Genomic DNA, 27,240 nt, shown 5'->3' with positions numbered 1-27,240 from the left:
TATATATATATATTCTTTTTTGTTTTGTTATTCCTTTTTTTTTTACATTCAAATTCCAAAACTTAAGTGATTCTGTTTTTATTTCCAGTTCTTGATCATCAAACCATGGTATTTGATGTAGTAAGCAGACAACATTCCTTGTAAGTGTTAAAACCAGTATCTCCTCAATTTTGAAACTTTGGTATTATGAAGGTTTGATGGGGAGCGATGTGTAAATGAAAGACCAGCAGTCAGAGTTAAGACTGAATATTGAATGGTGGATGTTTTGTATTGTCTCCTTATCTCTAATAAAAATGGACTAAACTACTGAGTTTGTATGGTTATTGCTTTTGATTATATGCTGTATTAGGTTGAATTTGTTTCATCAGATTAATTTCACTTATCTACAGAATAACAGCATATTTATGATGGTGGTTGGTATAAATTCAAACCTGAAAAGTTAAGGATGATTTTTAGAATGCTGCTCACTGGAGTTATGTGAAGGCTGCAACTAATTATCAAGTAGAAAAGTTGGTTCAATAAAAGTAAAATGTAAAAAGTGCTACAATAACAGACTTCGTAAATTAAACACGATCCACATGAAGCATAGGATCCAAAAGACTTGGATCAAAACGGATCTGTGTGAGTATCTTCAAATTACATAAGCCAGTAATGCCACATTCATCATGATTATTTTACAACTAAACTTTGAGTGGTGCATGTCCACAGTAATTGTGATGAATGTCTTCTAATATAACAGTTTGTTCTTAATATGTCCATGAATGCCTTTCACTTTTTTAAAATTAATTTCTTTCAAAATTTGGTTAAATTTGCACTACATTTGCACAACTACTATATATCCTAACTATATATCCTAAATCTTTTGTCCAACTAGTTTTTTAGTCTTCCATCATTAAAATTAATAATGGGAGGCTAAACAACTAAACAACAAACTATTTACACCTGAGGTGTTGGAACCATTATTTGTTGTATTTCTGCATGAAAAAAAAAACATTTGTTCACAGTTTATAGATACATTTTCTAGTGTAGTGTGTCTTTGGATGCACCTGCTGTAGTACCTGATATGACCTCACCGGGGCATCCCAACACCACTCCTGAAATCACGTCAAACTCCCTCAAGTCAAATTAAGCCACAAACACTTTTATAAATCTGTTTATTAAAATATAGCAAGCATTTTTCAAAAAATTAAATTAACACTGTCTCTCCAGTCCACAATGAAAAACTGCCGAAATGTTAAGAAGCACCAGTGGTGTCCATAAACTACTGTCAGTTCTTTATTCTGTTTACTCTATAGCTCTCTATCACAATGCAGGCTATGGCAGAAGAAACTGATTTATTCTTACCATGATACCAAACTGTTCCTCTTAAAAGAACAGCAAAAAATGAACAGAAAGAAAATCAGTTAATTACCATTATCCACTGTAGGACAATAATCTGCTGCATCTGGCACACACTGCAAACTCCTTGTAAAAGTGGCTTATGTTAATGCGGTGGAAATACTGACTGTTATAAATCCGACTGCGGGTGAAACATATTAAAAGATGCTGTGTGGTGATCTCATAGATGGATTTTTTTAATAGGCCCAGACTATACATGCAGAAATTTAAACACAGGAGAGAAATAAGTCACTGAAGGGCAACTGGATCCAAAGAGATGTGTCACTCCACTCCAATGTAGGTTATGAGGTCTTCTTTCTTTGGGAAAATGAAAACATCTTAACCTACATTTTTTTTAGTCACTTTGTGCTTTCTTGGGTTACTCAAATTATACCTTCAGAACTTCCTTCTTTTGTTCTTCTTGGTCCTGGACACAGTCCAGTCGATTACCATGCACCCAGTAACAGATCTGAGCAAACTTCAGAGGAGTGATGCGAACAGCCACATTGTAATCCCGGTTCTCCCCATCTATCTCCAGCCACTGGTGTCCAGAGAAAATGCCGATGACCTTCCTTTCCCAGCGCTCCAAACTATTGTCCCACACTCTTCCGTACACTCCAGAGCCACTGGCTCCAGGTCGGGCATCACAGTGCTGGTATATCAGGTCGCTGGACTCTTCTTCCACAGGACAAAATCTGTAGACAAGCTCCCCTGGTCTGTCGCTGTCAAAGCCAGAGAAGTGAATGCGCTTCCCCACCAAGTCATCAGAAAAAGGAGCCACAGAGAGGCGCATGAAGGGACGTCGATGAGGCCAACGCAGCTCTAGCAGAGCATAATCAAAGTCCATGCTGACATCCTGAGGGCCCTGAATCCAGCCCCTTGGCACACGGGTTCTTTTCACCCTCACCCAGCGGACGAGAGGCTTCTTAGAAGAAGTGAGGCCAGTGTTATTGCTGTTGGTGGAAGTAGGGATGAGGAAGCCCACCCTTAGCTTCCTTGCCCCCTTCACATAATCCTTCCCATCATGGACACAGTGGGCAGCTGTAAGGACGTGCAGCTGAGACACAAGAACCCCGGTGCAGCCGGTGGAAATCCGCACAGCTGTGGAAAAAGGGTAATCCAGCAGGAAGTTGTCACCTTGGATGTTAAAGCGGCCATCAGCTCCGTAGATCTGGCGTCTCATTCGCTTGTGTCTGAACTTCACTCTGAACCCTGATATGGGTAAAGAATGAGGGAAGTGACCTCCATTAGCCTCAAACTCTTCATCACGCTCCACGTCCACGGCAGTGAGAGTACGGGAACCATCAGCATACAAAGTCTCAAAAGCCAGTTTCTGGGTCAGTTGATCCCTCGCTTCCTCCTGCTCTCCTCTGTGGAGACAGCTGGTGTTGCAGTGAGTGGCAAAGTCCAGCTGCGTCTTAGCACTGAACCGGGAGCGGGTGAGAGGTGTCGGTGTGTGAGGGACCAGCGTGGGGATGTGGACCAGAGGGGGATGGGAAGGGTGCAGAAAGGATGAGGCGAGGGGGAAGAGGAGGAGCTGGAGGAGCAGGAGCAGGTGAATGGGGATGGAGCTGTCATGCGGTGCCATTACGGTGATGGAAAACACTGCAACGACACAGGAAATGATGACAACAGAAAAATCGTATTTGTAAGGAAAGCACAACTATGGAAAACACTTCCAAACAAACAGTCATACAAACACACAAACACTAATCCCTCGTAAATCTGGACTCTCTCAAAGTTGATTGTTGATTGTAAATCACAGCGTCATATGCAAGTGCGGTCAGCTCGCAAAATCTCGTGTCGCAACGAGGCCTGAGTTTAATGCGGTGTGGTGAAGCAACAATGAACCTCTTGTTCCTATAATATAGATCACCAGGAAAATAGGATTTCAGCGGAAACAAACAAGCATTTTTTGTTGCAAAAAAGTCACAGGAAAGGTTAAATTATAGAGGACGTGGCCACAGGCATAGCTGAGAAGCCAGGACGAAAGCCGAGTGGTCAGTTCTACGGAAAAAAATAAGTATTATTTCCTAGATGTGAACTGAAAGACAGAACGTCTCCATTCAGACAGACTGAATGACTGAACAAGAGGTTACAACAAAAACCCACTAATCAAAGCTCAGAGGAAAGAAGTTGTTTTCCATCAAACATTAACTACTTCACAGTGTACATGGAGCTTTCAAGGCAGATTAGCAGGGACAACGAGATACTTGATCCCCTCTAAAGGCTGTGGACCCTGAGGCACTCTTGGCACGAAGAGAGCAGGTGTGCAAAAAGTGAAAAGGAACAAGTCGAGGCACAGCAGTTTAACAGGGCATTATTTATAACAAAAGACAGGGTGGTGCCTGTCCCCACACTGTGCTATTCCATACAGCACAACAAATGAGGCAGAATACCCTGGGAAAAGACAACGTTCCCTTAAATCTTGAAGTCTCAGATTCAGCTGTGGCATATTATTACACCAGATACAGAACACCTTAAGTGTTAACTGGGTGGTGATGGGCCAGATAAAAACACTCTATCTTTTGTGAAGCTGATGTTTTGTACAATTTATTTAGACTGAAATATCACCATTAACTGAGCATATGTAAACCCACATAACTGCTTGTTCTTGTTACTTTTGAACACTCTTTCAGGCTCTAAACTAAAAACCTCAGCAGCTTCAAAGATTTTTGAGGTTCATTTTGATTGTAAAAACACAGGGAAATTTATGCAGAACACACCCAGGTGCCAAGTCACAACATGTAAGCTGCATCAAAATCAGCATATTAATGCAAATAAATCTTTTCAATTAATCTAAACAGGACAAACAAATCAATGGGCAAATAACCTGAGCAGATATGCAAAACATTTCTGTTTGTCTCTGCACGTAAATGTGATCTAGTGTAATCTCGTGTTTGCAGCAGAGGCAAATAAAGTACAGATCACTTTAACATACTGTCATACAACATGGGGGTATAAGATTTGCAGCAATAATTGTTGGCAGAATCCGAGACTAAGAACAGTGAAGACACACCTGACACCTCATTCAGACCTTCTATGCTGAATCTTTGATCGTCATTTTACCCTAATCTAAGATATGGAAAGAAAAAAACCCTCACATCTGACTGCACAAGGCTGTAAAACAATTATCTTTGTTTATGTATAAGACATGTACATGCAGTGTTGGTGTTTCCACACTTTAGGCACCCCACCAGCCTATGGGCCCTCCACAGGGATACCAAACCTACCATTCTCCACCTAACCACCAAATGTAATAATTACCTCCGGAATAGTTTTCAAAGGTCCGTGTTTACATCCTAGTCAACCTCTGCTCCCCATCAGTTGAGTCCTTACTTCCCAGTTTCCCCTCATCCTCCCTGGTTATGGACAGGTACTTTCTCCTTTCTCCCTCCTCTCTCTCTCGCTCTCTCTCTCTCTCTCTCTCTCTCTCTCTGGTTGCGCTGCTTCGCCCCTCAGGCGCAAAAAGTCTCTCGTTTTTGTACAGTGTGTGAAAATATGAAGTACCAGATATTGGGCGAGTCGCTCTGACTGTCTCCTGAAACCTGCCCTGTCCGGATACGGAGTCACAGATAAAAGTCTCTTGTCTGACAAGAATTGGTTTCTGCCTCTGCAGCGTCCCGCCTCACGGTCCTAGTGCCCCGCCTCTACTGTCCGCCTGCAGAGGGTGTCAAATAATCCTTCAGTCGCACTTTGTCAAATTGTTCAGGCATAGAATGTAATAATCGGAAGATACAATCCAACTCAAGTCTTCTAAAGAAGAACACAGATATGTATTAAGTTGTGTACAAAGACTCAGGCTATCAAGCTCTGCCTTCCCTGGAAAAAACATCCCTCTGCTTCTAACTGAGCAACTCCACCAGGTGACATCACCTGTAGGAGATGTATGTAGAATGTTGTCGTGGGTTACAAAATGTGCCCAGTTTTCCGGAAAGGGACATGTGACAGAAACAAAATTGATGGTTGAATGTATTATAACATCAAGTATTCATTTACTAAAATAATGGAAAAAAATAAATAAATAAATCCCCTATATAACAAACAAAGACAGATCTCATTTGAAAAGAAAAAGCACAATAATTTATTCATAATAGTTGTTTTCATTTTTGATAAAACACACAGTGTTTCATCATACTGGAGTCTTTGACCCAACTTTTCAGTTCACTTGCACATACAAGGCTGCAAGGCTTTAGGCTTTTAGGCCACTATATTACCATACTGTGCAAATTTAGTCTTGAATCGACATGACTGATTACTGTTTCCATTTCTGACTCAGTTACAGATCCTAAGTGATTTTTTTCAATGTATCACGCATTTGGCACTTAACATAGGTAGCCTAAGGTTACACCCAAGCAAGCAAAGTCTTGTTTCTGGCATTCGTGCACCTCAATTATCATGGCTGCCAAGAGCTATAATAGATAAAAGTAAGGAAGAACTTCTAGCTGGCAGGCAGAGGAGTGTTGGGGCATGTTGGCAGCAGTGTTAACCTCATCTTCTGCTGTCTGACCTTGATCTCCAAGGTCCTTCATGTCTCTTTTAGGATCTCTGTCAACCTGTGGAATTTCGAGTGCGGTGCACTGACACTCCCATGGGGTTTGTTGCAGCTTTGTTGGGGCTGAAACAGAGCTTCCAGTCATAGCGACAGTGCTTTTAGGAATGCTAAGGAATCTCTAAGTCAGACTGTTGGCACAATGTGTCCACTGTTATGCTCTGAGCAAATGTCACCCTAGAGGAAACACCTTTCGAACCTGCTCCTCATCCCTGAAATGAAATCTTCAGCTCATCCTGTTCCTGCACTGTGACTTGTGTAGCGCTGACAAATTATGTGTAAGGCATATTCCCTCTAAAATATAGAGAGAAATCATTGTGGATGCGAAGGAAAGCAGCAAGCAAAAGGCCAAAAGGTGTAAATGTGTAACTCTGTAACCATGCTGTGTGTGATGATGGTTCATTGTCTGCCTCTGTGCTACTGAGAGCGAGCACAAGAAATGTATTGTTGGTTTCTGGTTCTCTGTGGGTTCCTTTGTTTTTGTTCCTCTTCTTTTAGCTCATCCTCAAAAAAAGTCCTCTCATAATCTTTTCTAGCAGTCTCAAGTGTTTACAGGACAGATAGAAAAACGATTAGCAATAATTAATAAAATTTTTATTGCGAATTAGATTAAGACATTGATACTCAAGGACACTTGTGGAGCCAGCAGCTGTTTGGCTTAGCTTAGCATAAAACCCGGAATCAGGGAAAACAGCTAAACTGGTTCTGTCCAAAAATAACAAAATAATTTGATTGGTACACATTATAACTTTTTGTTTACTTTGTACAAGGAGGGTAAAGACAATATTTTAAATTTTGTATGAGTTGGACAAAAAAGTGATGTAATGTGATGACAATGAGCTTCTTGTTTCTACTCGTTATAATTATAAGGCCTATATATATTCAATGCTAACACAAGAGTGGTATCGATTTTCTTGTCTGTTAGTAAAATCAAAAGTTTTCTACAAAGATTAAAGTATGTCTTTTATTCAAAACAAAATCTATATTAGCCCTTGGAGCAAAAAGTAGAAGAGAAACATTTTGCTTAAATGCATTAATAATCAATAAAAATGGGTTAAATTTGTACATCTTGGCAATTCAGTTCTTTGTAAAATATTGTAGCTCAAATAAAGTTCTAGCCTCACCAAAACAAGAAAATATCTCATAAAATAGTTGATATTTTCAAAAGTATCTTACAAAACTATCCCTTTAAAGCCTCTGTTTAGTGACACTGCGACCAGGCCTTTTATACATAATTTTCCTAAATTTGTCAGCTGTGTGAATTGATGTGTACAGTAAGACGTGAGGGTCCGGTGTCACATCTGTCTCCTCTCTGCATTTCCCTGTTAAACACATGTTTCAAGGATTATTCATGGTTCTGTTTTCAGAACCGGCACCTGCAGGATATTTGACTATTTAAAGAAAAAATCTGGCTTCCGACTGGTAAAAACTGTTGGTGGTAGATGTATCATTTCTGAAACCATTTGTTTTGTTTGACAGCGTTCATTCCGTTGTTCAGCCAGAGGGTCGCAAGAGACATAGAAGCAAGATCCCAGTATTCTTTTGGTGAATTGGCAAAGTGTAAATAAACACTGTAGGCAGCTTTTTAGTTCATCACAGGACTAACACAAACATTTCAGACTGTAAATCAGCCTGACATTCATGTCTTTGGAATTTGGGGGACACAGAAGTAAACCTGGGAAGAACATGTCAATTCCAGATAAAAGCAAATTTCTGGACTGGGAATCGACCCTGCGACACTGACACAGTGCTCCCTCTGTTTGACGGTGTGAGTCTTTCCACACTGCAGACCATGGACTCAAGGTCCATTGTATCTATGTGGACACCAGATAGGTCATTTTATTGCCCCCCGGTTAGCATATTTACCATCAGTACAGCTAAACCTCAGTGAACTGACCAGATGTGGACACATGATTAATTTAGCAGCACTTCAAAGAAAATGGATACTTGCCATATACAGTATTATTTCACCACATAATTTCTTAAAATTTCTTAATACTGTTATTTTGTTATTTATTTATTGTAAAAATTTTCCAAAATGTGTTTCATTGGAGAGAGGTGGGTGCTGTTAGACCGTTCTGTGAAGCCAGAATCACAGAGAGATATGTGCTTGCTTTTTAAAGGCTTGTCTTATTAATCAATACGAGAATTTTAACAATTTCTGTTTGATTGAAAGTTTGCAGCATTCTTATTTACTGTAAATTGATAAATACTAATACCTGGGGGACTGTGCAGAGTGTGGCGGATCCTATCAGAGAGTAGAAAGCACAAAGGCTCAGGGACAGGGAGGGTACCATTGATTTAAGGAACTTCAAGGGCTGGTGGTAGCATCCCATAGGAGCAGTTATGTCCTTGTAAGATATTTAATGGTGCTGTAATGTCCTTGGAGTATAGGGTTAGGGTCAACCCCATACAGCCATGAGAGCAATTGTGGTTCAAGAGATGGAGCAGTAAGCCACCAGGGTTGTTGGTTTGATTCGTTGATTTTCTAGTCACGTGTCGAAGTGTCTTCAAGCTAGACACTAAACTGGTGTGTGTGTATGTGTGCGTGTGTGTGTGTGTGTGTGTGACAAGGGGTGAATGAGAAGCAGTTTAATCATTATTTTATCAAAAAGGTAGAAAAGCGCTATATAACTGCAGACCTTTTACCAGGCTAGCAGTTGTGTGAAACCTTATTTTGGCACAGTCGTGGTTTGAACTAAATGCTAAAATTGCAATGGTTATAAGCATATAGATGCTGATTATACCAAAATGTGCCGATGAGAATGTCAGTTTTGATATCAGTGTTAGTTTTGCAGGTGTTTAATCACATTGTTATACATTCTGGTTTTAAAAGTCACTAGTAACCTAATTTTATCCTTCTTTAGATTTTCGTCGTTCTTGTTCAAAGATGCAGACGTTTTTGCTTTTGATGTGTTTTTTTTCTGGGTCTGGATCTTTTCCTTTCTTTGGAGCAGAGCAGCTGTACGGTAAAGCAAATGGGATTAATAAAGTTGTTGGATTCTTGAAGCTACCTCCTGACACTGTGGCTAAAACTCATGGCTTTAGGGGTGAAGTGTTGATGTCCTCAATCGGCCTCCTGGCTCAGCATTAACACAGAGGACAGTAGGAAGTATAACAAAATAATACAGTTTCTTTTCTTTTCTGTTATCTTTTCCAAATTTTGACTGATTGAATAACAGTCATATAAGTAACTAAAATATTAAAATATATTAAAATAACTAAAATATTCTTATTTGCTTGCTTACTGTTATTGGGAATCTTGAAATTTGAAATTTACCCGTACCATGTATTGTCCAACAATCAGAGTAAGATTTACTCATTTAAGACAGATTATTTCATTTATTTATTTACGTTGAACTTACTGTATACACTTAAATGCCATTCCACTGATCTACAACAGCAAGAAAGACTAGACTAGGAAGCAAGTAAAATATATTTTAAACTTTAAGGCTGTGGTGGACAACACATGTAGCTGAATACTGCAAAGTTCACCACTGCTACCTGGTGGTTGCCAAAAATAATATTAGAACAAATATTCATTAAAAAACTAAATGGTGCAGATTGAACACTATGGGTCTCTGGTGTTTAACAGAGTCAGTGGTGTCTCTCTGTCCCTCAATTTCTGAAAGTGAGTGACCTTCCTCAGCCCCAACTCCCTCAGTCCTTAAAACTCTCAGGCTCTTTGATCCATACTTACACTCTCACTCTTCCAAAATAAATTCATTATGAAAACAAAAAAAAGTGCCACATAGACCTTCTCTAGATTCTGTCGTGTTCATTGATATCTGAGTGCTTTTGAGGGAAGTGAATTATTAGTCTGTCCTTGTGTGAAGGGAGAGAGAGGAAAACAAACGATGGAACATGAAAATGAAAACCATCAGGTTACCAGCTGTCTGTGCTACTTGTTTTTGACTTTCTCTATAATTATTCAGCGTTTGTGTAGGATTCCCTACTGTATCTTATTACTGGTAGCTGCCCCTGAACTGTTCAGCTTGGAAGAAAGGAGTGTGGTGGATTCCAGATGAGTGAGTTCACACTGGGTACGTGTGATCAGGCATACCTTAAATTTCCATGGAAATGCTGTGGAAGTGGGCACAGCTCTGTGTGTGTGTGTATATATATATATATATATATATATATATATATATATATATATATATATATATATATATATATATATATATGTGTGTGTGTGTGTGTGTGTGTGTGTGCGTGCCTTTTTTATATTTTATATAGTTTAGTCCTTTCTACACATTATAATCTTGTGTAGATCTTGTGTAGACCTGTTTAGATCCCCTGCTGTTTGTTAAATGCATCAGTTTCTTTTTGCAAACAGGGACTGAGTGACAGGATTGCAGTTGAAGTTTTTTTTCGTTGTTATTGTTTTTTTTCTGGACTATTAAATCTGATAATTGGCTTCAGATTCAGATAAGTCATCTAAGCCTTAAAACAGTTGAATGTACTTACTGTGCAATAGATCTGCAGAAACTCTGAGAGAGCAAGACTGTGAACATAACAAATGTCTATTTTCTCCCCTCTAGCCTGTGCCTCAGTGTTTTTTGTCCCTTCTTTTTTTCCATCCAGATATATTTATTGCTTCTTCACTCTGTCCTTTCTCATCGCAGCCCTCCCATCCCATCTGTCTGTCTTCTATCTCTCCTCTTGATCAGGCCTAAACACAGAGGATGTTTTCCACATTGCAGTCCACGAGTTGCTGCAGCACTTGACAAAGAACTCCATCTGTTCCAGGAATTACCTTTTCAGACGTTAGATTTTCCTCCCTGATAATCATCTCATACTCCCACTGTGAAGATACCCCTCCTGCCGTTGCTCCCTGGTTCTCCTGCAGGCCCTTGTGGGTACAAATTCAGGCTCACTTCCCCTTTGCATGATGTCATTTCAGTTTGGCTCCTTGAGCTGAGAGAAAAAGAAAAAAGGAAAGAAACACAGTTTGCAAAAACAGAACTAAGGAATCCAAACTGAGTGACTGCGATTAAGCGAGAGGTGGAGAATGTGTCCAGTGATATCTCTAACCAACCTGGGCAGAGTGGATTCTTCTGCTGAACTTGGAAGTCATCCCAAATGATATTCAACTCTGGCCTCACACAACAACCGTAATAAAAACTTCCTTATCCTTAATATATATATAAAAGGAGAAGGGCATCTGTTTGCTTAATCAAGTGATTTTTGGGTTCAGTAAGAGTTATGACTCCAATGAGTAAAATAACTGCGCTTATCACTCTCAAGTCATTTCATAGATTGTTGCCGAATTAGTTAAACTGCCAGTTTTCTGTAGAAGAATTTTGGCCACAGATATGTTGTGAGAACAAGATAACAGCACTTCTCTCAGTAAAGTGATGGTGAAGAAAAATAGCACCAAAATTGGTATATACCGGCTCATAACACGACATAATTTTAACTAGACACAGTGGAGGAGAACCAAACATTTTTGACTGTTTTGTTTTTATATTATTATTAAGCATGACCCTGAGTAAATCTTGACCTGGGAAACAATGTGACTGCCGGGAAATTATCAAAAGCAAATACATTTTATGACTTCAGACTCTTGTGAATAATATCACACAATATCCCAGTACAATGAATAGAGCCGTTCCAAAATATTTGATATGGATTCAAGAACGACAGGCACTAAAGTGTGGGTGGTTGAATGTTTGAGTAATGGCTGGTTAAGTGATACCAGAGAGAAGAAATCACTCTGGGAATGCTAGAAATCTTGTGACGAAGGTTATTTGGTAAGACTAGAGATATTACAGAACTGTCTCACTTTCTGTGATCAGCAGTGACAACTGTCTAGAGGTGAGACATTCATGCAGCTGTTATATGTTGTGGAAAATGCAAACATGTGAGTCTCAAGTAGAATGACAGGCCTGCAAAGCCTTCATCACAACAATATGGTTTAAATAAAAATCAAGAAATCTGAAAGGGGCTATGGTTGAAACAGAACACGGGGAACACAAACCATCTGACTGCATGATCCCATGTCCTGAAGCTGGAGACAAAAAGAATTCTGGTCATTTGAGCTGAGAAACAAATCTGCTGTAAAGACTCAGTAAACAGACCCAAATATTTACAGCCTCAGAGCGAACATTCCCACTGACACTTGTCTGTGTGAGTCCCTTGTTCATCCAGACACAGTGGAGTTTCACTGATTATGTTGCTGCTTAAAACCTATTTACCTCCCACCTGCATATGAACATGATTCTCTGTCAGCACCCACTCTTTCTGCACTGAAAAGTTTTTTCTAAACTCTACTAAAAGGAAACTCCATTAAAATTTAAATTTTTTTTAACAAGCTTTGGCCATAGACTATTTTGAAATATACCATTATTGCATAATAATTACATTTACCACCATCATATAACTTCAAACTCAGGTGGTAACTTTCATATTAGTCCATCATGTATTACACATAAAGACATGACAAGTGTTTTCAATCTATAAGAAACAGGTAAATGTTTCAATAATCGTAATATATAGTATTTTTAGGCTATGTGTAGTCATTCACTACTTAATTTACTTTACTTTATTTTTGCTTAATTAAGACTTGCACATTAATCAACATTTCTGTAAATGTGCCAGTTTTGGGGGCCTAAATGTGCCAGTTTTAGCTGTTTAGGTAGTTTGCAACTGTAGTCCCTGGGCAGGGTGTTTAATGCTAGTAAAAGACAATATTGACACAAAACCAAAAAGAAATTATAGTATAAAGAACACAGTAAAAGCCACTCCAGACAAATTTAAAAAATGTCATGTAAAAATGGCCATACAGGATATACAGAAAAAGAGTCAGAATAAAACATGTAGCGGAACCACTACTCTGTCTGAAAAAGTCAGAGATATGTGGTGGACCCAGACCACTGAGAATTTTAGAAACCAAGCTGGCAACTCTAAGTTTTACAATGTTGTCCCAACTTAAAAGCGCATTTTGGTCTAAAATGCTACAATGGTGATGTAAGTGTGTGCTTGTAAACCGAGTAGATTGGTTTCATGTTTTTTTTACAGGGTTGTCAAATAAGACATTGTCATGGCATTAAAATATAGCTTTGCAGTTTCAGCTCTTATACAGTGTTGCCCACAAAGTTGGAAATAATTTTGTTTTTTTTCCAACTTTCTTTTTTGAAAATGTTGATTGTGCTTTAATTTTCCCTGTGATATGTTTAGAGGATATTGATCAATAAAGAAGTAAAAAAAAAGATATTTTATTCCATGGGTAACTGAATATCAAAAATTGGCCAGGTTAAGTTTTATTAGCAAACAGTTGCTAATTCATGTCATTTTCAGCCACCTGATAAATGTAAATCATGGGATTTACATTTATCAGCTCTGTTTTTACTCTGTTTTTTCAGATCTGTTATTATTACATAAAACACCAGTAAGTGTAGGTTTAATGGTCTCTTGCCTCTCAGAGTAAATAGCTGTACAGCTGAGGAGCACCTAAAGGGAATGTTAAGGAATGTTCCAGAACGTTATCACCATGGTTCTTTGCTCCAGAGTTCTTATATAGGACCCACCCACAGGAGCAACATAGTTGCTAGGTTACCAAGAAGCCTTGATAACAGCCACAATGTGGTCTGAGAAGAGGAATCTAGGCAATGTGTGTGTGTCTGTGTGTGTGTGTGCATGTTTATGTGTGTGTACATTTAACCCAGCCCCCGAACACAAAAAAAGCTTTGAGGAAAAAAGGTGATCATATACTTCTGAGTAAGAACTGGGTAAGAAGTAGGTAAAGTTTCCCTATAAAACACACTCATGCCAGGTTGGAAAATGGATCTGTTAGATGATGGTGAATTCCGTGGATGTATTTGTTTGCGTGTGTCATATTTTGTTGTGCCATTTTATGAAATCAGCCTCTAAATTTGTGTCACTTTTTGTTTCCACCCTCAGTGTCCTGCAAGCAAATAAGATGAGGCAAGCCAGATGCAGCTCTGACAGCCAGAGCTATGAGGCTGCAAGCTGCCAAATCTCTTCTCTCTGTTCTTATCTGGAGCTGCTAATCCTCACAGTTACATGCAGTATTAATTTGGTGACATTGTTCCCCAACAAAAAACATAAGCAGTGTACATCAGGCTGACAAAGAAAACACTTCCTGGGCAATATGCTAAACAACCTGTCTGAGAATTTAACAGATACAGCGGTGTCTTTTTCAGCCAGGTACGCCTGATCATGGTCTCCAGAAAAAAAAGTTCATTCTTATTTGAGGGATAAATTAATGATGCATGTGTCAAGCTGTTACTGCATTCCCTGAACAAAAGCAAAGCATTTTCCCACTGCTCCTCCAGATATTTACTACAGGGATTTTTATGGTTCAGACTCCGCCAGACCCGTGCACTCTGAATGATGAACTGAAAAAGCCAAAAGAGCTACTGGGCGATTTTCACGGTAAAAGAAGTAAATGCAGCTTTTCTTCCTGCATTCTTTGCTTGATCAGGAATTTATTGTGGTTTGGCCATGTAGTTTTTACTGTAACCTTTTTCTGTTCACTTGGGAATAACAAGGCCATCCATTTCTAGTCCCTGCTCACTTTGCAAACAGATGCCACAGACTTCAGAATTGTCCAGCTGCTCAGGACAATTCAACACCCGCAGTTTGAGCCTTTAAACACTGCATATCACACGGAAACAAAGCGAGCCCCCACTGCCGGTGTCCAAAACAGACCCCTGGAAGCCATGGAACTCATTTTCCTGAGAACAATACTCTGTGCAGATCAAGCTTGGGTTCAGAGTTTTGTCCCCATGACTGATTCTGCTTTCAGCTGTAAAGAGACTGATGAAGCAACAATGCTTATAATTGGATTCAAGAATGGCACATCTTTGCTCTGTGTTCAGCTGGAGCTTATTGTTTTTGACCTGCATTTAATCCACATCTGACTGGGACCTATAAATTCAACAGACAAGAGATGGCACAGAGATTTACAGCCCCAAAAAGACATCAGGGCAATGACAAAACAGTCCAGTGACAGCTGTTTAATTGTAAACCTATCTAAAGGTTACCCACAGCCAAATGAACTAAAAGCCCGGAGGATGTGAGAGCCTGTGAATCTGGGATGATCACAAAAGCTTTGCAAATGCATGTCTGTTTATAATAACCAGAAAGATCCACAACACTCCATGCAGAGCCAAGGAAAACTGGAAAAAAAACTCGTCTGACACAAGGGAACCGGTTGGAGAATAGTCAGAAAGACATCCTGTACCAGGAAAAACAGTAAGAACTGTTCATAAATGTCTTATGTCCTCTAAACCTGTCCTAGTTTCTTCCACCAAATAGTCTAAAATGGAGCTCTATAATTTTTTGAACACATTCACATCTGCTTTTACAGCCTCTCCTATTGCTCACCTATTAACTTGTTAGTAAAATAATTGCTGTTTAGTTGTCCTGTTGTGGTCTGAAGGATGTGAGGCAGCACAAACATCTGGCAGCAGGACGAGTCTCAACAGTTTGTAATCACACAGAGAAAAAGAGAAAGAGAGAGACGCATATGAGGCAACCAAGGTGGCCAACGCCTGATCTCAGTACAGACAAGGCTGGGCTGCAGCTGTGTGTCCCCACGTTCAACTCCTATTTAGATCCAGATTAGTAACACCATCGCTCAACCAAGACCTGCTCCCACTGACGCTTGGACATGAAGTACTCCGGGATACACTCACATGAGGTCGAGCCTTTCATCTTTCTGTCCATTGATGTGTCTGCAGGTTGTTTTGTTGTTTCCTATTTAAATAATAATACAGACGTATTCATGGATGTTAGACCATTTGTAGTAGCAAAGCTTTTTAAAAGGCTACTGTTTTTTATTCTAGTTGACTGTCCACATGTGAACTGGAAGCTCGTAGTTACTGTATGTACTTTCAACACGTTGACAATGGTCTTGTTAAGCAGTGTTACCCTGGCACTCCAGTACAGGAGTCAAGCTCAGCCCTCACATTAAAGTGGTAATTACTAGCCTGCCTGGTTTCTCCTCTGGGCTGAGGTGAAGGAATTCATCCAGCTATTCACTAGCTTAATCCCAGTGTTTCAGCTGCTGCCTCTTCACTAGCACCTGGATAAGCCTGAAACTACAAATACTAATGAAGTCAAACTGGTTAACGGTAGCTTCCTTCTTATAGTAACAGTTGTTGTGGCTATGGTAAAATATTTAAGTTGCAAGTATACTTTTACTACTTAGGAGATATTAATTTCAGCTTCTACACTAAACCGACTAGAGCATTCATCTAGTTCACCTGGCTTAGTCAAACACAATCTATTTCTTTTACATCAATAAGGAGAGGCTACAGACACTTAAAAACCTTATAAAATTAAAATTAAAGCAAGTAAGCTTTTACTTTAACTGCAGATGGGTTACTTTATTTAGCAGATGCAAAAGCTAACAGCAACAATAGAAGTGTTTAAAATGATCATTTAGAAATGTCCATTCTTGCCCTATCTTGGCTATCATTCTACTCATTCTTCTACCTCTTGATGTTTAAAGAATAAGGTTGGTTGAAGAGTATAAAACTCAAAAGTGCATGTTGGAGTCTATTCTCAAGGCCCGATGGCCTAACTGCCTATTTCATTCTCGCCTTGTTAGGCGGATCCTGGATGTGTCCTGTTGGTCTCTGTGATCTTCTGGTTATCTGACGATTCTTGATGCAGATGGACACAGTGTCCCCATGCAGTCAAAAGATGCATGTCTAAAAAAAAAAAACTAGGGATTTTATACTCTTCTGCCTACATTAGGTCATGCTTACTTTACACTTTGACACTCCAAATATGCATTTCCACCATGTGATTTTTGCACGGCCTCCTTGGAACTTCTTCATTACAGCATTACACACACAGTTCAATCAAAGACTGATACACATGACATTCATTCACACACAAATCATTTTAACATTTTTTTTTTATATTCTTGATATCTTGATATGATACATTTTGATACATTCAAAAGTAGTCACACAACTTCATGGCTATACTTCTTTGAAGTTACCTTACTCATATAATTTCTTTTAATCAAAATGTCAAAATCAACCTGTATTTGTGATCTTGCATCCTTGGTCTTGTGTTTTCTTTTAGTGATGTCATTCCAGGTTTTAGAGACAGGTTTCTCCAGCTTCCTTGGTTGTCTTTTCCTCTGAGCTGGTTTTGGCTAAATTTCTCAGTTTCCAGGATAGCTTCTTTCAGGCGTACTTTTATTTTGAGGCCTAAAATGCTTTCTTAGGTTAACATTGATGTCTGTTTTTCTGGCCTCCTTGACAGCGGCAACAGTTTCTTTCACTTTTTTTTATATGTTTTAGTCAAATACAACGAACAAGGTATTTATCCTCCTTGCTGTCAGAAGTCAGCACTAGGTTTGGTAGGAGACCTTAACATGTTAGGCATGTGTTCCCCTCCATTCAAGGGAGGGCAAAAACCATGAACTGGCCTTTAACAAGAAACTTAAAATCAGCTGAAAATCGTCTTTGCTGTTTTCAGCTGGTTGAAGTTTCCACTGTGCTGCAGTAAAGCCATAATGACAAATGTTTAAATATTTGTTGTAAATGACTCCTTTCTCTTTGCTGAGTACAGTATCTGTGTTGCTGTCACTCATTCTTCTCATGCAGCGTAGCCAGGAGGTGTTGTTGAATTACGAGCCTGAGTCTTTGCAGAGTGTTGAGTGACTGTCAGCTTAAAGAGCACCGGTTCACCAACTCTACTGCAGAACCAAACAAATTCCACTCGGCCGCCAAGTCCCAGATGCCCTCGAGTCACCCACAACAAACACCCCAAACAATACATGAAAACCACTGAGGTTTTAATCTGTTCCCATTAGCTTTTCACTAATGTTTTTCACTTTGCGTAGATCCAAATTACCTTTTGCATCTCAAAATACAACTTGAATAAGAGAAGATTGAAGACTTTTTAAGTTTAGCTGCACAAAATGATCCATGACGTCACTTTGGTAAAACCCAGCAAAATAATTAATAGATAAAAGCTAACTGCATTTTAATAGCAGTATCATCAGAATACATTTGTACTCAGCACAGAGGCACAAGCAGTGGAAACATTCTGTTTCCTATCTAAATCATATCTGTCTCTTCCTGCATATAAAACAAAAATATGGAAACAATGAGCAAGTTGAGGCACCATAAACAGTGTGAACCTGCTGCCTATAAATCAGAGCCATGACAGCTCAATAACAATGGACTCCACCTGACCTTTTCTTGTTGCTGGTCTCCGCACCAGAGCTGCTACTGCTGCAGGGAGCTGTGAGTCTGAGGATCTGTGCGCCCAAGCAGGACTGCAGATACCAGGCAACGTCTGACAGAGTGTGGTTTATTATGACTGGGGTTGTCTGTAACACAGAGAGGACACAAAGAAACACAACAACTTCCTCGGAAGGGAAGACAAGACATGGCTCTGATGGAGTTGCAGCAATGTTTCTTTCAGAGTCACCCAGGCCCCATGTGACAGACATATTGAGTGTTAAGTCGTGACTCACATAGACACTCTGTTTTAGCACTGCAGTGAGCAAGCATGATGAAGGTTTCAAATACAGGCGAGAACATAGAGAAAAGCTTTGAAGGCCACATTTGAAAGCCTTCAAATTCTTTTCTGTTACAAAATCTTGATTTTCTCAGGCAGCCTCCCACTTTGCAGCTTTCCCCTCTCTTTGTAAAGTTTTCACAAAGAGGCCTGGGACTTCTTTCACCCTCTTTTTATTCATCCTCCAAGTTAAGGTTTTCTCACTCTTCCCGTTCTCTTACTTTGGCTGGGAAACTTCAACACATATCCAACAGTGTCGCTCAAGTAAAGCAGGGACAAAAGTTCAGTGTTGTCTCTCTGGTGCTGAGCGGCTCTAAACGCTCCATCACCTGATACTCTCTCAGTTGTAAAGGGTGTCATATTCAACTGAGTTTGAGATGTAAAGAGGCAGAAATGCTGCAGCCGTGAACAGATCCCTGACAATTTGCACGTGAACACACATGAATCAGCTTTCAAACACAGATTTTTGTTGTTTCATTGTATAATTAGAGATTTAAAGATTGTTGCAGCACGATGGGCATGTGCAGCATATTTGCTGCGCCCGACATGGTAAACTACGCGTGGGAGCGAGGCCAGGTATCTTAATCCTCATAACCCTTGGGATTCCCCAACAAGAGGTCCCATTAGTGAGGATAAAAGCTGTAATGTAGTCCGGAGAGGCTCAGTAGACTTGTGGTACGCTGCAACCCCCACAGGCCAGCAGTGACCTCCATCTGATCCCTCACTAACTGGAATTACAGCTCCAGCTCCAACGGGCAGTGTAAAAGAGCAATGAACTGTAAAGCATTTTGATGTCTTAATGAACAACATACACACAGCAACAAGCCCAATAATGGGCACCTATAAATTTGAGAGCAGCAACACTTGCAGATACTGTGGAAAACTTTTTGGGGCTTAGAGAGTGAAGAGATGAGGAATTTAAACAGTCAGAAAAAATGTAAAAACAACGGTTTAGTTGTCTGAAAAAAGCTGCACAGCACCACAGTTGGAAATTGTCAGAAATAGAGGTTGTGTTTGTCTTAAACCAATAAGAGTTTCAAATGTGAAAAATAGAGCAAAACAAAGGATTCTGCAGGGAGAGAACTTGCCTACATTCTTGTCCGGCATACAGTACAGTACACAGCCCTGGGTCAGCATCTGGTGTCACTGAACAATAATCACACACAATGTAAGCACATGAAATAATTCAACGACTAGATCCGGAGATCAAGAAAATGTATTCTCTTTAATGATGTCAGGTGAACGATCAGAGTGGGTGTCAGAGCATGAAAATGGAGAATTCTGAGACACCTGAGCATAAACGGCAACCTTCATCCTGAATGTAAACATGAAACATAAAAAGAATTGATTTGTTAAGGATCCAGTTTTGTAATTGTAGTTATTGTAAAGTTGCATTAGTCAACATAAGCGTGAGCTGAGACCTGTAGCATTTTCTGTTCATCTGGAAAACACTGATTGTCATGTAATGATTGTGATCAGATCCAAGCCATTATATGATCACAGGTACATAAAGAAAACTGGTTTGTAATCAGCAGGAGTGGGTGAATATGGTTTACTGCGGGCTGTGTTCACTGGATCTTGGACTCAGTTTCATCTGTGTGTAATCACTTTAGTGTGTTTCCCTCTTAGAGTTTATTTTTGTGCTCTTCATTTTAAATAAAAGTACAAAGAACGTTTGGATTGAAGCCAGTGCAGCAACATCGCGTGACCGCCTGATCTGATCAAATGAGGAAGAGACAGTTTCCTGAGCCAAGAAGAACACATACGTGTTTCTGTTCGTGCATTATCTCTGAGTTATGTTTGTAGAGAATCACGAAGCAGAGATTATTTTTGTTTTATTATTGCAGAATGATGCTGTTTGACACTTATGTAAAGTGCTGATCATTATGCAAAAAAATCACATTTAACGATTCTGATCTTACGTAGTTCTTCTGTTATTTGTGATGTTATAGATTACTGCTATTTTAAAATTACTTCAGTACTCATTTCTCAAGTACAGTAATGTGAATTACGTTTAGAACTACTGCTATAAAGTTCAAATCTTATCTTATCTACAAAATATAAATAAAAATAAAATATAAAAGATTAGAAATGTTTAATGTAGAATGTGTTTGTGTTTCTGCACCAGGAATTTTACAGTTTTCTGGTTTCATCAAACTACGGATCATTTTAACCCATCGTAACTGCAAACAGTCACAAATGCAGAGAATACGTCCCCTCCATTTACCTCTACACAGTGTAGCAGAATGTAGCAGAGCAGGTTGAGGGATGGCTGGTACGAGCGGAGGGAATACATTTATAATCTCATGCTAGCTCTAGCTCTAGCTGCATATGGTGGTCTGTTGCTATTTGACATTTGACACCAAAAGCATAAAGAATATTCAAGGGTTCAAAGGTTTATTTGTCACATACACACATAGTACAGAATGTGCAGTGAAACATGCTCAAGAGGATGTGTTTCGAATGCGACAATTACAGAAAGAAAAAACACTTGTAATGCATTGTGCAGGACATTGGAAGGGACAGTGTAATAGAGAAAGGTGAAGACATACAGAGGTCAGAGAGCTATTTCTTTTTGGTAAGGTTAAAATATTATTGATGACTGAGTTAAATAGTTGGTTAAAGGCAGTGGAGGGCTCTAATAACATGAAATGCTCTGCAAAGACTTTCCATCTCCCCCTTAACAGTAATGCTAAGAATGATTGAGTTTTTCATTTCTGGGAGCTCTGAATGATTCTTTCCATCTCGCCGTCTCTCCTGTGCTCAGAGCTATTATTGTTGTTAATGCAGTGACTCTTTTACAGTGGCACATTACAGGGAACCGGGGACCATCTGGTAAAATTAACTGACACCACCCTCACTGCTCTGTTGCAGCTTGGTTATAGAAACATAATCCAGAGCATGATGTCCTCCTCTACACATACACACCTGGTCAAAAGTCTACATCCCTGCTGGTTATGATCCCCTCATATGGAAACAAAGAGTTGTGTAAACCAGTGTCGTTTTCCCAATTAGGAGAAAAAAGGAAGTCTGCACATGAAGAGAGGCAGCAGCAGCTTCTGGAGTCAGCATGAAAGCTGCTCATTTGCTAACACCCTGCTGGGTTAATTCAACCCCTGCATGAGTGTGTATGTTTTCACACTGGCCTGCTGAACTCTTTCACACTTGAGGACCTCTTGTGTGGACAAATAGACTCGAAGGAATGAACACACAATGATGTACACATATGTAGATCCATGACCGCACAATCACATTATTTCAATAATTGTCACAGTCATGTAATTGAAATCTCTGGACCCAGCTTAGAGAATATGCTTTAAATTCATAGCAACCTAACTTTATTTATGCATCATGTACTGTAGAGACAAGCTGATACAATCAAATGAAAGACTACAAAGTTTAAAAGAAATGTTTAAAATTGGGAAAGGCACAACTTGCTGTATTTCTGTGTTTAAATATAGACATATGATGACATATAATGAATCATTTGTACAAGTTCCTGGGTCATTTTTCGTTATATTCTTGAATCTATACTTTTGTAATATTGAGTGTGAACATTTTAAAAACTGTTGTAAAATAATAAAAAAAAACTTTGTGGAGAAATTCTTCAAAAATGTACTAAAATGGACTCCAGAGGGTTTAAATGAGGCCTTCACTCTACTGTATGTGCTGCCTTTCTGTGTGTGTTCCCAGCTGGCTTTAATAATGGAGTAGCTGTCAGATAAGAAAAAGTTCAGAAGCAGAGAGGAAAAAGGGGTTTAGAGCTGCATACCATAACACAAAATAACTCATTTATCACAATATACAGCACGGATTTAGGTATTCAGTTCGTTTTTATTTTCAGTGTATTCCAGCCTCTTTTTGTTTTTGAACAGTGAGCAGGAAAAGCTGTTAATATTCCTAAGTACGTTTTTTAAATTGGATCAAGGTTTACGTCCTTATGTAACAACAAATATTTGTTCTTTTTTTTTTTAACTGTTTTTTTTACTGTTCTTCTCTGATTTTATTCTTCTGTATATACTGTATAATGTCAGTAAATCTACTTTGTTGCTCCTTTTACACAGCATCTATTGCTCATCTGTCCATCCTGGGGGAAGGAGCAATCCTTTGTTTCTGTTGTGCTTTCTGATGTTTCAACCATTTTAGGCCTCTGCACCAGTGACAGCTGTGACTGGAGGAATTATGGGTTTGGGTTGTTTGTTTGACCCATTTTTGTGCAAGCGATATCTCAGGACTAACTCGGAGGAATAGCAACAATCTATGATGCAGTAACTTTAATCTTTTTAGCTTCTTGAATACGGTTTAACTCCAGTGACATTACTAGTGTACTGGAGCAAGATATTTTTCCAGCCAAAAATATCAAAGCAGCCAAAGTGGGAGTTAAGACCTCCATATCAGTAAGGGAGGCCAGGCAGCCCAAAGTGCAAACCGCACTTCAGACCAACAGTCCATATTTGTTGGACCACAGCCCACAAGTACTTCAAGTCACCACACTCAGCAGTTCATCCTGCAGCAGTATCACTGTATGTGGTGGATCTAAGTAGCAGTTATTTCAACAGATTATCTCCCTGGATTCTCGTTTAAAGTCTGCTGAACACCTCTGTGGTAACTGGAGTGTATAGTGCACTAAGCTCTGTCCATCAAGCTCCACTGGTAGCAAAAGTCAGATCAAATAAGTGGAAAATGTGAAGAGACAAACAATGACATGACATTTCAACACAAACACAGAACAAAAGCAGAATGTGATGAAAAAGATCTGTTTTGACGGCACTTTTCCTGAGCTACACTGCCAGTGTCAACTGGAAACCTGGCTGTCTTGCAGCTAAACATGAGGAGTAGAAGGAAAGAAAGCTGCTGAAAATGGACTAAACACAAAGTCTGACCTCATTATAAAAACAGAGTTTCTGATCTCAGTGATGATGGAAGCCTTAAATTGACTCTAAATACATTTAATTCCCAATTAACTTAATGTTATTTCTGTGGATTAATACCCACAGACATGTTGGCACATTTTAAAACAGCAGTTCACAAATTAATTTTGTTGCTACAACAGTTTCAATCGGTGTATTTGGTGCAGCCAAAACAAACACTTATATACAAAATAGGCTTCCATCTACTTGTATTTGTCAAAGCCCCATCACTCCATGAAAACCCTCTCACCAAGCTACAGAAACAGTGCCACCTGGAGAAAAAAAATAAAACCACATACATTATTATTTGATCAGAGGGAGGATGGATGGTTAGATGAATGGGTGGATAGATGGATAGATTGATAGATAGATAATCTATAGCTGATCATGAGAGACCATACTAACAAATAAACTCATAGATGAATTACCAAACAGACCTACAAGTAATAGGCCAATGGGCCTGAGAGATTAGTGGGCCCCAAGACCAGAGCCAGTGAGAAGACACAAAACCTCTAAAAGGAAATAAAAAAGATAGAAAACATAAAAAAACAAAAACAAGATAAAAATTAACAAACAAAATGAGCAAAAACTAACCAAAATAATGACATAAGATATTTTTAAATCACTACAAAGAAATGAGCCATTCTGATGTAGATTTACAGATCTGCTTTGGATCATTGTTCTCCTGCATGCAGCAAATTTGAGTTTAGCTTTACTTTTTGGACCAATTAAACTATGAAAATGGTGAATTGAAACTAAATTGTAAAAGGTGTATTGTTTGTTTGCACATTTGCCTTGTTTGTATGAGCTCAGTAATAAAAATTCTAAATAAAAAACTTTTTAAAAGTGACAGGGAATGTCCCAGAGTATCACCATCCTTAAAATGAAGACACGGTAATATTTCATATTTATCTTCTTTTGAACATGAAACTTTGACACAGACTGGTAAAAGTCTTATTGCCATTTTAAACATTTGCCATGGTTCTATTTGCTTAGGTTTAAAAAGTTTCAAAAAGACATTACTTAAATATAATATCCCAGAGTATTAGAACACTCAATTTTAAGAAAATGTACTGTAGCATTTTATATTTATTGCCTCTGAACATGGTAAGTTTGACACAATTTGCTGTTTTGAATGAAAGGGTCGATCAGTGTCAGGCATAGAAAAGCCAGAATAATAATGTGAAAGTATTTTATTTAGATGTGAATAAAATTGTTAGTACCCTTCCGTTAAAAAAATAAAACCCCACAATGGTCACTGAAATAACTCGAACTGACAAAAGTAATAATAAATAAATTTAAATAAATATACAAAAAATGACCTAATGAAAATCAGCCATTGCTTTTGAATTGTTGTTCAACAGAATAAAAAAAAAAACTAATAAAACTGGCCTGGACCCAAATGATGGTGACCTTATCTTAATACTTTGATGCACAAGCTTTTGAAATAATCACTGCATTCAAGCTATTTCTGTAACTCTCAATGAGACTTCTGCACCTATCAACAGGTAGTTTGGCCCACTCCTCGTGAGCAAATTGTGTCAGGTGTGAAGGATGCCTTCTCCGGACTGCAGGGCTCATAGAAAGCCACTTCAGAACAGTCCAATGTTTTATTCTTAGCCATTCTTGTGTGTTTGGGTCATCATCCTATTGGGGAACCATGACCGGTGACAGAGAACAAGCTTTTTGACTCTGGGCAGCACATTTAGATCCTGAATACCTTGATAGTCTTGAGATTAAATTGTACCCTACAGAGATTGGCACTGTGGCAGATGCAGCAATGTACCATGTTCAGAGGTCCATAGATTTAAAATGCTACAGTAACATTTCTTGATATTGACTATTCCAATACTCTATGATATCCACGGTCATATTTGAGTATTGTTTTCTTGAGACTTGTTTATACTGAGGAGATACAACCATGGCAAATGAGTAAATATAGCCATAAGGCTTTTACCAGTCCATGTCAAAGTGTCATGTTCAGAAGACGATAAATATGAAATATTACAGTAAAATGTCTTAATATAATCTGGGATATTCTCTGTCATATTTAAAACATTTCTTAAGACTTTTTATTACTGAGCTGCTATAACCATGGCAAATGTGCAAACAACACAGCTTTTACAATTAGAGTTTCAATGTATCATTTAAGTAAAGTACTATTATTAAATAATTATTTACGTTACAATATTGATATTTTAGACAGTATGTCATTTTATTGTAAAAGACAATATTTTCATTCCAAGGAATATGTATAATGGTTTACAGTTAATAATCAGTTTGAAAATGAACTGAACAATGCCTCTTCTGGTGTAATACCTCTTTTACGGTGGACTGAAATATTCAACTAAGAAGCCAGATTCAGCCTCGTTCCAAACAAACCATATTTTCTCACTCTTAATTTTTTTGCTTGCTCCATGGTGCCTGTAGGGTCTGAAATGCAGCTCTAGTGTTATTGTATTTCTCTGTGTAACTGGCAACTGCCTTGAATGTTTTCCACTTGTGAATAATCTTTGTCACTGTAGAATGTTGAAGTTTTCCAGATCAATGTGAAGCAGCATTTGCTTCTCTAAGTCATTTGCTCATATGTTTCCCTCTTTACATTGTGTTGACACATACCTGAATGCCCCAGAGCAGCCAACTGCCAAAGCATGTTTTCATAGAGGTCTGCACACCAGCTGACGATTTATTAATCAAGGACTGATGATTTGCAGCAACTGCTTCAAATTCCGTTTAAATCCTATGGAAAGTAAAGGGGTGCAACCCACTACAATCAGATCATTTTTGTTTTTAACCAAAAGACTATAATTAAAAGAGAGGGTATTACCTTTTGAACATGACTGCATAATACTATAGGATGTTTGGGGCCATTTGTTTTTTAATTCTACGAAGTTTGTGAGGTTCCAGTGACACAACGGTTTGTAAGCTCTACATATAATCACATAATAAACGGTTTATAATAATATACTGACTAAATTTTTGTCCCCATGATCCTGAACAGGATAAGAACTTACAAATAATACAAAGATTGCTGGATTAACATTTTGTTAATATATAAATATTTATGAACAACACCAGATGTATGAAATGCTAAAATTAAAGATACCATGATGGCTTGGATCAGGGAATGTACTAGCAAATCTGCTAATTAAGGAACATTTGAATAATTAATTTACTTGATTTACTGTGGGGGGAATTAATTAATGGCTTTAGATGACAAATTTATATCGGATCACTGAAGTCAAATAAAAAATTGCTGTTCAACACAAATTGGGCAAAGTCAAATGTTCATTCGTTATTATTATAGATTATGTAGGAGTTGCTTGAGCGTTTGATATTAAATTAAGGAATAATCCATTATCCAAATATACTCAACAGTCTACGCCTAAGGTTAGGTAGGAGTAATTGCTCTTGTATGCTTCCTTTTTGTGTATTATATATTTTCCACTTTGTTTGCATAGTGTTTGAAATCTCCAAGAAGCATTTACATTTAATCATTTAGCAGACGCTTTTATCCAAAGCGACTTAATATTTGAATCACGCACATTCTCAGTTTGGTCTATTGCCGTGTTGATTGTAGAACGTATGATCAAATCCTTTAATTTTCTTGTAAGGAAACTGTTGCTTATGATATTTAATAAATAATACAAAGTGGACAGCTACTATATTGACATTGTGACAACACGTAGATGCATCGGCAACTTCTTCGATGATCCCAATTCTCTAGCTATTGGTTCTTAAATGTGACTATTTACTGCTTCTACTTTCATTAAGGTAAAATGATTCAGAAGGACAAAGGATTAGCTGCAGACCCACTTTCTTCTCAAGTTCCTCTCTTTCATGTGAAACTTTGCAAAAATTAATTAAAAAAAAAAAATCAAAAAC

General features: G+C 38.6%; 1 protein-coding gene across 3 annotated transcripts; it reads right to left on the bottom strand.

The window, feature by feature from the left end:
- Nucleotides 1–12: 12 nt before the first annotated feature.
- On the bottom strand, nucleotides 13–18,218 carry prss23 (serine protease 23). 3 transcript variants are annotated; one of them, XM_067519155.1, is made up of 3 exons: nucleotides 18,118–18,218; nucleotides 10,689–10,849; nucleotides 13–2,982 (listed from the first exon to the last, which is right to left on the bottom strand). In XM_067519155.1, exon 3 carries the CDS (start codon nucleotides 2,963–2,965, stop codon nucleotides 1,766–1,768), a length of 1,200 nt encoding a protein of 399 aa, XP_067375256.1. In that variant the 5' UTR covers nucleotides 2,966–2,982; nucleotides 10,689–10,849; nucleotides 18,118–18,218; the 3' UTR covers nucleotides 13–1,765. The 3 variants fall into 3 exon arrangements, with proteins under 3 accessions (XP_067375256.1, XP_067375255.1, XP_067375254.1); XM_067519154.1 differs by lacking the exons at nucleotides 10,689–10,849; nucleotides 18,118–18,218 and adding an exon at nucleotides 4,888–5,038; XM_067519153.1 differs by lacking the exons at nucleotides 10,689–10,849; nucleotides 18,118–18,218 and adding an exon at nucleotides 4,645–4,881.
- Nucleotides 18,219–27,240: the final 9,022 nt, after the last annotated feature.

The sequence above is a fragment of the Channa argus genome, chromosome 10 (genome assembly GCF_033026475.1).
Source record: "Channa argus isolate prfri chromosome 10, Channa argus male v1.0, whole genome shotgun sequence".
NCBI classification, from domain to species: Eukaryota; Metazoa; Chordata; class Actinopteri; order Anabantiformes; family Channidae; genus Channa; species Channa argus.
The sequence above is the reverse complement of the archived record's forward strand: the minus strand, read 5'-3'. Positions and strand labels throughout refer to the sequence as shown.